Here is a 12,319-nt window from a genome sequence, read left to right as displayed (position 1 = left end):
TGTGCCATAGCTAAACATAACAGAACAATAGTAGAAAACGGATACGGAAATGGATCTGAGACAACCATAAAAGACAACCAGCTAGAGTTTTGGCAAGTGACTATAATTTGTAACATATAATTTTCTATTGTATGCTGCCCTATTTTGCACAAAAAATGATACAATTAATATCGAAACTGAAATTAATTGATCACAGATTTGATATTTTAGTAGGTTTCCTTAATACGAATTTTCATTAAAATTCTTCCAGCCAGAGAGAAGTTATTAGACGCGTTCATAAGGACAGAAAAAACAATCCAATAGGTGCTTAAGCATTTTGCAACACTCAGCTAGCCGAATTCATGTGGTATCGAAAAGCTGTTCTAAACTATTTAAAATAGACAGATACACACTGCCAGTCATAATTTCGAAGGAATGATGTAATGAACAAAAGCTATAACTTTGTGGAAGTGTAAGAAAAATATAACTGCAAAAGGGGGGGGGATATGTCTGTATCATATGGTACAAAAACAGTTGAATGTAGGCTCACAATCGAGACTAATACAAAAAATAGTCACAACTTCCATATCTACGCCACTTTTGTTTTATGCAATGTTATTGTTGAAATTTGTTGGAGCTTGTTTTATGTTTTTAGGAGAAAAGTTTGGAAAATTGATCAGTAACTATGAGAAAGCTTGCCAAACATTTATGTGTAACTTATACAAATTATTATTATTATTATTGTTGATGATGTTGTTGTTATTATTAGTAGTAGTATATTTACAACAGTAATTATTTAATAAATAGAAACAATAATAATGAATGAATTAATAGCAAAATAGTAATTAATTCATAAATAACAAAAATAATAATTAATAAATAAATAACAAAAATAATAATTAATAAATAAATAACAACAACAGTAAATAAAGTTGACTTAAATCATCTGAATCACGAACTAAATATATGGAGAGTAAGTTTAAAAGTTTGGAAGTTAACCGTTTTATTAAAGTTTAGCACTATTTCCTACATTAAAAAAAGTGCGAATTCGAAGAAAATTCATTGAAACATATGAAGCTTATATGAAAACTGATGTCTTCGACTTCTGAATGATTATTAAACCCAGATATTACAAATCTGATCTTAGATTACTGTTTTCATATCTGAGATAATTTTCTAGAACATTCATAAATATCTTCCTGCCAAAGAGAAGAAATAAATTAATCAGAAAGTCCTATATCACTTGCTCCACCTCCTTTCTAACTCTGTGTCTTTTTTCTTCCTTTTTGTTCCCTATAGACAGTATTTCTACAGATATGAATCTTTTTAAAAACTGAATTAATTATCGGAATTCTGAATACCAAACAACCAGTCAACTATTACTATTTAATTTCGAACAACACAAAATTAACTTTTTCCCCTTTTCATTTACCCCTGCACCTCTATCATAGTTGCAGGGATAAATGAAAATATCCGTCTTGAGAAAGAGAAATCTTATTTCGACGTCAGAAAAAAACCTCCCTTTCTGCTCAGTCCTCTTTTAATGTCGTGATACTGTGGACGCTGTAGGTTCAGTAACCTTTCGTGACTGAAACTACTAAGCTAAATTTTCCATAACCTCCAATAACCACTCGGTTCGATATCGCTGGCGCATGCTGTACAGCCTTTCGCCATCAGTCATCACAAATGTACAAGAACGGTTAAATACCATGTATAATGTGTATACAAAAAACTTCATTTTTTGCTGATTTCAACGTAAAGTAGTTATAATGCTTCATGAAAACATTTAAAGCATAATTCATTTCCTGTAGACTTGTGACAAATATTTTTTTTCAATATAGACCAGCTCACTGCGGAGCATCTAAAGGTCAACTGGAAACGCTCAAAATTTTAGCTCAACATGGAGCTAACTTGTGGTTACGAAATGTGCGTGGAGACTTGCCATTGCATGAAGCTGTTCAATCCTCAAGAAAAGGTCAGTCAATTCTTTATTAAAAGCTATTTTTTAACCAACTATCTAAATTTATTTTTTTCATGTGTCATAGAGCACAATTTTAGTTTATTCGAAATATTTCAAATGTTAAAACATCATTTTGCAACAAAAAATTTACAAATATGATGCAGATAGCGCTTCTTTTCCAGAAATTCGCGCTAGGGGAATAAATGTTAGGATATCTACTCACAGATTTCATAGTCTGACATGCTTCAAGTACTCAAACATGAAATTAAATACTAACGATAATAATGCATTCAAAAGATTCAGTTAATAACAGCGGAGAATGAAACTGCTTCTCTTAACATCAGGAAGAAATATTAAACATGAAAAGGACAAAATATGATCATGAAAGTTTGACATTTTTATGTCACATCCACCAGTAAAAGAACGTATTCCATACAGTTTGAAGGATATTCAGCTGAAAAAGGATTATTTTTTAATAGACAAGGATTGCGATGCAAAGGAATGATTTTCAACTACAGAACTGTAGCGTCGTGATTAAAACTTATGCGAATGAAAACGTTTCAATTTAGAATTTTTTAATTGAATAAAAGTTTTAATTGAATAAAACTTTTATTCAATTACTTTTTAATTGAAAGAAGTTTTAATTGAATAAAACTGCCAGGTGGCGTGTTTGTTAGAAAATGAACGCTGAGCTTCATAATTTTTGATGATTTTCGCATTTTATTACAGACACTGTTCAAATTCACTGAATATCACATAAAGAATGCCTAGTTGAAAGTAAGTTTAGATTGTAAGTAGTTGTAATCAGTTAGTATTGTATTTATGTTAAGATCCGCATACTAAATATATTTCCATTGTAATTACATTAACTACCTTCTACAGCATAATTTTTAGTTTTGTTGATATGAGCAAAAAAACTAAAGAAAAAAATTGAAGCAGTTAATTCAGGAATAGAATCTGGGGGGGGGGGGGAGAGAATACTGTGTGCATGCGATTATTGCCACAGGCAGGATTATGCCGACCACATAAAGTATGAAGAAAGTGCCGAAGGAAATATTATTTGTGAGCATCGCTTAGAAAAGCCAAATTAAAACAAATACTGCAGATAGTGATAAATATGCCTGAAAGTGCAGTATGTGATTAAGTTTTCGTAATAAGCCACTGAATATCCAGGTATCGGATTCGGCGATGACAGATCACGTAAATGTAGAATTTAATTAACCGCAGAGAATTACGTAATCTAGCGAATTAGATTTAGTAGATAAGCGTTCTATGAATATAAGCAACAAATCGAAATTAGATAATTCTCGTCATAATTCGTGTTAAAAATAGCTGAATTCTGGTAGTGGATAAATCAGGTAGCAGAAATATTCTAATAAGCTGGGTCTCTTGTTTGACGGATTCCAGTTTAAGTGCTGGCATTGAAATCTATGATGATTCTCTGATGCCAGAGGTCAGGAATATTTTATTTAGATTATATAGCAAATTATCTAAATAATGCTACCTATTAGGAAAATGAAAGCAATTCTGAAATGTTACAAAAGCTAGTGTAAACAGAAGATTCAGAACTGCAGCATCAAAAATAAAGATGTAAATTTTTATTAATAATTGGCTAAAATTTACAGCGAGGAATTCAAGGACAGAACAATCGAAGCTTATCAGATTATAAGTACACAATGCACCGTACATTACTGTGAATTTATTTAATATATGGAACTGGTTTGTTGATAATCGGCGAATGGGTTAGATGGGTTAGGCCAGCCTTTCCCAAATGGTGGGTCACGACCCGGCACCGAGTCACGAAAGCTAAATGCCGGGTTGCCTAAAAAACTCTCGAAAACCTAGGGTGTTTCGTTTTTGGGTTTTCTTTTTTTCACGAAACTCTAAAATACAAGTAAATAGCGTTTAATCGAGACTAATGAATAAATAATTTAATTAATAGGGAAGAAAAACGCGCTCCGTCCGCGTAGCCATTTCGCAGTCTCGTTGTTCACGGTAAAGTAATTCTATTAACATTCAAATCTGTTTTATTTTACCTATTGGCCATAAAAATTTTAGTGGGTCACGAAGTATTAAAATAACCGGGCCACGGAAAAAAAAAGTTTGGGAAACCTTGAGTTAGGTAAACTGGAATTACAGCTGAAGCACCATATATATAAAACGATGTATTATGCCTGTTGATTAGTGCATTCTACATTCTCTGTAGAATAAGAAAATTTATAGTATTATTTTTTTTTTTTCAAATTTCGTTAAAAAAGAGAGAGAGAGAGAGAAAGAAAACAGGATGTAAATTCCGTCTCGAACGCGAAGAACCTTTATAAGAGCTTTTCAGTTGCGAAAGAAAAGGTGAGTTGGAAGGTCTCATACGGCTAATTCGCATTTATATGAAAAATCCTTATAAAGATTCTTTTCTTTATAAAGGGGGTTTTCTTCCGGAAACTCTGGTTTTAAATCTCAGGAAAAGAAAAACGGCCAGAACACATGCAGTAAACAGATATAATATAATATACTGGCCACACAGCTTTAGTTGCTTCGGCCATAACTCACGGTATATTGATCGTTTTATATTATTAAAGTTTTTTTTTTTTGGTGGGGGGGGAGTCATTAACAGTACTGATTTTTATTCAAACAAGTAATGATATATGAAGTACCGTTAACAGTAGCTCAAACGTGTGTCAACAAGAGTCTGCGAAAGAAACGTTGTTGTATGTGTGAGAGCGCTAGCACTTACAACAATAATGGAATAGTCGAAATCATACGTAATACTATCAAAATGGAAGGGAATAAAGTAATAAAAAAAATCAAGCAGACCTAAGTAGTATGTCGGCACCTTCTTAAAAACCTAGAAGACTCTAAAAAACTAGGCATTCTTACTCGCTCTAGAAACAACTTTGCACTCATCCTGCAAAGTTAATTAACTATAATTAACTCTATACGAATGCTAAATCTGTCTTTCTTTAGAATACTATTCACATGTTTGGGATGGTGCATCTAAAACCTCCCTAAAAATCTCGACTCTCTTCAAAGCAGGGCGATTCGGCTGAGAGATGACCCCTTATAGATGCATCGTTTCTTCTCTCTCTCTCTCTCTCTCCAAGTACTTCCATGGACACTGCTCCACTGAAATAGCAACCGTGATTCCTCCACTTTCTGTTTGGCCTGTTAAAACAAGAACAGTAAACATATCGAAAACCTTCTTCTCAATTTATTATTCCATATACCCCTGTATTTTGGAAGAGTCTTCCTCATGAAGTGTTTCCCAACAACCAACCTCTAACTCTTCAAGAAAAATGTCAACAGCTTTCCCAATCCTCACTTTCATTTCATATACAGTACTAACGTGCTATAGATTCTTCTATCTCTTGCGTGTAGGATCGAATAAAAAAAAAAATAATAATAACGACACAAAGATATGATAATCTTTTATGATGATATTTACTACTCCGAGGAATTTAATATTATTCTGTTTATCGATAAAAATAAAGTCACTTTTGCTAGCATTTATTGTAATAGTAATGCATTAGCAAAGGCTAGATACTTAAAACAGATGTGCTACGATACTACAGAAAATCAACTTTTGTGGATGTATGTTTCAAAACGGCCAAAGAATTTGACAAAGAGTTTAATGCCGGGTTTTCAAGATGAAAATTATTAAAAAAGTACACCGTGTAGTTATTCAGTTGCATTTGGTTTTGTTGAATTACAAGCAGGGCAACTAAAGCTATGAGGCTAGCATGTTACGAGCATGTCACGTATGTCTGTTAATTCTAAGTGCTCTCCTGCTGGCCTGCCTATTTTAGGGAATGATAAAGCGGAATCCCCGACAGAAAATTCCAGTCGCCACTGTATTGAGATCTTCTAACTTACCTTCTGTTAAGTTATTCAGCAAAGCATATTCTTAGGTGCTCGTGATATGCTTTCAATGGGCTTCCCGAATTAATTTCAAAATAAACGCACATCACTGCCTTAAGATACGCAACATAAGTCAAAAATGCCAAAAACTGTAAGCAACTATTTTATTCTTTTTACTATAAGTTATACTGTGGTGTGAATTAATTTCAGAACGTTTACTATTTGCGTGATTCAGTGATATACTTCTTGGGTAAATCTAAAACTTTAACCAGAAAATTTGTTGGCAATTAAGAATATTTGGCACAAAACCTGTAAAATTTAGAGCATACCAAATGACAGTTTCTTCTATATTAGAACAATGAAATTAATAGTTAAACTTAAATTAAATTATTAAAAAGGACTGAAAAATACGAAACTATAGCAAAAGAAGGAGGGTAATTACTTTGAAATAATTTGGCCAAAAATCTTATGCCGCTAATCCGGGAATTTGATTTCCCACAGTAATTAGCGTTAAACACCAAAACTTATTTTCTCTTATTATTATTACTTTTGAGGTGGATGGAATATTAAGTGAGAAATTCTTTCTTTCTTTTTTGTAAATAGCAATTCAACCCAGGAAAGGTTTAGAATCTATTTTAAATGTTTATATTATATTTTATATCCTACGGATATAAAATATAATATATTTTATATTTTATTTATATTTTATATCCTGCGGATATAAAATATAAGAAACGAAACTTGAGGGAGAAGAATTTATGCATTTTAACCATTGCTGTTCGTTTTTATATGAAAGGTTAGGTTGCTTTCAGGAGCCCTCTAGAGATAGTGCACAGTTCTTTACAGTTCTTTATGTTTTATTTTTTATTAGAAAACATTAATTGTTTTGATAGTTAAAATAATTATTTTTTTAAATCGGAATAATATTAGCTTCATAAACTGCTGCTACGGTGCACTTTTATAAGCTTTAATTAAATGCGTTTTTTTTTTGTTTTTTTTTATGATAGGTAGACTGGTTGGCCCGGTGGAGAGCGTATTTGTTCTCCAACCAACAGGCTATGCGTTTGAATTACATGGACATGGATGTTTGTAAATGTTTTTGCTGGCAGGTGAATTTTATAGCCCAGTGCGAGACCACTACCCTATTTACTGGCGACCTGAAGAGCAATTGGGAAGGGGGGGGGGGATCCATGTTTGTCCTCTTGAGTAAGGTTTCTAATTGTGCAACTCTTAGCTAAGAGGCGATAATAAATGAGTCAGTAGGTTTACAGTCGTTCGTGGGTGAGATTCAAAGTTGAAAAAAACAAGAAAGTAGAATTTTATATCGAAACCTTTTATGTAGCAAATTAGAATACAAAAGATTGGCGTTTATTGCAGAAAATATGATCTATGCGAATATCTTCTTCGTGTATTAAAATACAAGCATAAAAATTTGACTAATGAACTACATACACTATAATTATCTACATCATTAACAGGACAATTCATTTTTTGTCTACACAGTTATGTGATTGTTGTTGAAATACAAAATGATAATCTGTATGACCTTTCCTTTGTAGCCAAGCCAGTATATAAGAAATTGTGAGTCTTGTGAGTTATGATGAAATTATTTGTCATTTTTTAAAATTCATTTCATGATAATTTAAATCATCATATCTATTTATTGGTTTTTATTTTATTTTTCTGTGCACCCACGCACACACGTACAGGAATCTATAAAGTCCTCAAGCAATTTGGATTTTTAATAGCTTCACTTATACTCGTATATAGGATATAAACAATACGCAAAATGCATCAGAGAGAGAATTTATTCAAAAGTTAAATAAAGTTGTCATTTGTTCTAATTTCTTTCTTTATTTTCCAGACAATGAACCCGTAATGGCCTCAATTAAGTCAAAAAACAGGTCAGTTGGGTTCTGTTCTCTGGCTAGTTGAGAAATATGAAATCTGTATCAGCAGTCATAAGAAAATTTAGTACTCATTACGGCAAGAAAGCGCTCCACCGAAAATTATTTACAAATGGATAAAAAATGGATAAATTTAGAGACCGGCATTAAGGATAATCCATTAATTGAAAAGTGAGATTAAATTATGTGTTTGCTCTACAGATAACTGCAAGACTTACTTCGCTAGCAGTGTTGTCTGTAGAGCTAACTTTTATAAGCAGTCCACGAAAGTGGAACTCATTGTTCCTAGAGCAATTCATATCCACCAAATATTATTGGAAGAAGGCTACCATGCAAGCTTTCTGCCATCATTTTAATCAGGACGTTTAAAAATCAATGCCTAATTTGTTACCAATGTGTTGTTTAGTGATAAAGCAACATTTAATGTCGCTATGTTACCAACCATATTTGTCACATTTGGGAAACAGAGAAACCACAAGTAGTTTGGGAACATAAGAGACATTTTTCCAATGCGGGTGGCTTTTGCGCTCTAAAAATCACGCCTAACTTGTCCGTTCTTTTTTAAAAGAACAATTCTGAATGGTAAGGCTTATTTGAACATTCTGCAGAATTACTTCATTCCCAAATAGCGACAATCAAGACGTATCGATAGCACACAGTACAATTTTTCACCATAAAGGACACCTTGCCACTTCGCCTGCAGTGTTCGATAACTTTTAAATGAAGTTTATCCCATAAATGAATCGGAAGAGATGAGCCAATACCTTGGCCATCCCCCCCCCCACACACACACACCCCAGATTTGATTCCATTATATATTTTTTTCCTTTGGGGACGTGAAAACTGAAAGTTACTGAACAGGCCTTCCCTAAACGAGCATGTCTAGGGAACTTCAAAATCCTGTTGAACTTTCGTTATCCAAAATGGTGGTAGATATGTTGAAATTTAACACTGTTGAAATGCAATTAAATATGCTAAATTTTGAATAGGCTCTCTCTCTCTCTCTCTCTCTCTCAGTTATATTTTACAGATTTTTTACTATCATATAGAAAAATATGGCCGGCCTGGTTGGCAGAGTGGTCAGCGTATCTGCTCTCCAGCCAAAAGGCTGCGGGTTCGAATCCCGCCGTGGACATGGATATTTGTGATTGTCTGTGAAAATACTAGTGGTGATGATTGGCGGTAGATGGGGTTTGTGGTTCCGGTTCGTTCTAGTTGGTGGAGACGGAGAGTTGTAAAGTAGGCGCACTCCCTCAATGATTCTTTGGACTCCCTGGAGGTGGTTACGTAATACTACTACTACTACTACTACTACTACTACTAATAATAATAATAATATAGAAATGAATGTACTAAAAATTCAAACGGCACAAAGATTTCATAGACAGCCAGTATGTGCGGACACAAAATAGGGCCTTAAGCAGTGCTTGAGAATAAAGACGTGTTATCGCTTCTTATTAATACCAAAGCCAAACGTCTTGACTCACAAATGCATTTAGAGTTCAAAATATGTTTGAAAATTACAAAAAATATTTCAATAGAATCCGTGCGGTTAGCCTAGTGGCTATGCGCTTCGCAGCCATATGCCTGGGGAAGAAGTGTCCTAGGGTCGATTCCCGTCGCCGACGTGAGGAACGTCAGCGACAGGAATTCTTCGTTGACTATGGCGTTGACTTGGCTATGGCTGCATTAATTCTTCAGGAATTAATGCAGCCATAGCCAAGTTAGCCGGTCTTGGGCGTGGACAGCAGGGTTTTTTCCACCAGTTTATCTGGAGTTTTTCATCCCGCTAACAGGCAAACCGGTCCCATGAACACACACGGATACGGTCATGAATATCGCCTTTAGGCGATGCAGCAGAGGAGTGGCGAACCGGCTGCATTAATACGCCCGTAACCCCTCATTAGGAGGGGACTCAACCCGTTCCAGACGGATGAGAAGGATAGGATAGGATTTCAACAGAATAGCATCGTTTTATTCTTTGAAAAAAAAAAAAAAAATATATATATATATATATATATATATATATATATATATATATATTCTGCAGTAAATGGAAGAAAATACGTCGAAACGAAAACTAATTCGTATAATTAGTATATTTCTGCCAATGCCGTTTGTCAAAGAGGAGTAAAAAAAATTATATACAAAAGTAATTAAAACAACCTGTAATTGTTTCTAAGAATAACATACAACAGCAACTAAAAACCTGGACAATAAGCTAAAAAAAAAGCAGACACAAGCATAAATGTGGACAGATCAATGGCTACTGACAAGAAAATAAACTTGCGAGTAAAATAAGCGATAATATCACAGTACCATAGCAGTGTATCGTTCTGGGATTTTAGCCCACAATAAAAAATTAAAAATCGCAATCTCTCTGTTTCAAAGGCAAATATACAAAACCACATAAAATCACTGAGACTTTTAACAATAGAACTTGCAATGAAAGAAACACACTATCATTTAAAACAGATGCTGTTCATCATTGGGCGATTATTATAACCACTAATCAAACTTTTAAACTGTGGAATCAGTGGAAAGTAATTATAATAGTTTTCATAGTTTTTCGTATTATAAGTGCATAATATAGAATGATCATAAAACAGTGCTTGAGAATAGAGACGTGTTATCGCTTTTTATTAATACCAAAGCCAAATGTCTTGACTCACAAAAAAATCGATTTCTAGATCAACTCATGAATGCCAGGATTAAAAACGTTTCTCTGACTTCAGATCTAGCCACTTCTGAATAATCCTAAAACTGAAAACTACAAAGTAATGACGACCTGTAAAGGAAGACATAATGATCTACAACACATGAGATTTTAGCAAATGCGTAATAAAATGTGGATTTTTTTCTACCAGCCTAAACCAAATTGATTTTTATGTTTGCTGTAATAAAAGTTAACTAAACTTATTTCTGTTACTTAAGTTTCATTTTTGGCTTCCTGGTTTATTGTCTCTGGATGGAAAAAATTCTCTGCTCGATCTCAGTTATTTTTATACAAGAAGTCTTTCGTCTAATAATCTATTTCTAGATCCAATAATGGCCGAAAAGCTTCTTTATAGGATTTTCCTTCCTGATGCAAATCATGAAAATAGTCATGCTAACGTGAGACACTCCCGCAAACATTAGTTATTACAAAATTACTGAGACCTAATAACTGTAACAAGAAAACATTAAAGCAATCCAGAAGAAACAAAAGAAATCGTAAAAGTCATTTTAATTAAGGTGAGAACTAAAATAAAATGATATCCAATTGATTGGCATTACTTCAAGTTTTTATTAGCAAATGTAAGAAAGTTATGATGGGTCAGTGTTCTAATGTAAGAGACTATTAGATTTTAAATTGAGCATGGCTATTATTTTGAGACACTTCCACATGTTATCAAATGCGAGCAGAGCCACAGTTCGGTCTTTGTTCTAGAATGCAATTTCGACAATACCTCGAAGAGATAATAACGATGGGATTGTTGGTTGCCTTTAGATTTATACCAGAAACATTTCAAGCTATCATGCCAGAATAATAATAGGAAGCAGTGAAAAATCTGAAACAAACAGATTAAGTCAAAGTCATTCTAATTTATGCAGAAATGAATCTACATTCTACATTTTGAACAAAATGTAGAATGAACATACATTCTAATTTTGTAGGAATCGAGTTTAGCCCAGTATCATTTGAAAATAGTATAAGAAGTATCTTTAAGAGACGATTACAGAAAAGTTTCTAAAGTAATTTTTAACATAGCTACCTTAGCATTAATTTAAAATTAATTCTTCATAACAGCAAAGTTCTACGAAATGAGAAAGAAGTGAGGTTTTCGCCCGGAAACTCCGATTTTTCCTCTCTCAAAACAAGCATACCGGCCAGAAAGCATATGTACTTAACAGATAAAATTGCATTTAACGAGTGGAATATATAGCTGGGTGGATTAAGGTAGAGTGCACAGTGGACTACTACGATGAGTCCAGGGACTCAGCGGTGGTGCTAAGTAGCGATAATAATAATAATAATAAATCTCCAAATTAGTGTCTCTTAGTGTCGTAATTCTTATTTTATTCTGTGCAATTGCAAAAGCAAATAGTTTAATGCAACTCTATATTATTGTGGAAGGTTTTCGTAACAAATCAACTTATAAATGTATGCCTTTTACAGATTTGGTTCGTTGGCTCCTCGAACAGCAACCAAGTGCTGTTAACGTTCCAAACAATTATGGACGCACAGCAATGCATATTTCCGCATTTACTAACAACGTGGAGATGTGTAAGGTCCTAATGGACGGCGGTGCTTACATCAATCCTCTCATGAAGAACAGTAAGGTAACTGAGAAGTCCTGATAAAGTTATCAATTTCTTGCTTAACTTGTATGACTCACCCATCTTTACTTCATTCAATATTTTAACTAATATCTAGAAAATAAAATTGCATTTTAAAAACCGGACTAACGATGCCATTCATAGAAGAGAAAAAGAATAAGATAAGAGCTAGCAAAGAATTACATAAATGAGGAAATGAAAATGAGAAAAATCTTTCTTTCTAATATCCTTCCAAGAAAGGCTAAAAATTAAAATTCAATGCAGAAAAATGTCGAATTCAAATGCCAGATTTGGATAAGAG

The 12,319-nt window shown here is 33.5% G+C and overlaps 1 protein-coding gene across 1 annotated transcript in view; it reads left to right on the top strand.

Moving 5' to 3' along the window:
- The window catches only part of LOC150102555 (uncharacterized), a 93,358-nt gene that overhangs the window by 58,436 nt on the left and 22,603 nt on the right, over nucleotides 1-12,319 (top strand). The window contains exons 6-7 of the mRNA XM_090398703.1: nucleotides 1,821-1,954; nucleotides 11,858-12,021. Of these exons, the coding sequence (XP_090254829.1) occupies nucleotides 1,821-1,954; nucleotides 11,858-12,021 (298 nt within the window). The remainder of the gene's footprint in view (nucleotides 1-1,820; nucleotides 1,955-11,857; nucleotides 12,022-12,319) is intronic.

The sequence above is a fragment of the Typopeltis vanoorti genome, chromosome 10 (genome assembly GCF_054136105.1).
Source record: "Typopeltis vanoorti isolate ZY-2024b chromosome 10, IOZ_Tvanoo_1.0, whole genome shotgun sequence".
Classification (NCBI taxonomy): Eukaryota; Metazoa; Arthropoda; class Arachnida; order Uropygi; family Thelyphonidae; genus Typopeltis; species Typopeltis vanoorti.
This window is presented reverse-complemented; position numbering and strand designations above follow the sequence as displayed.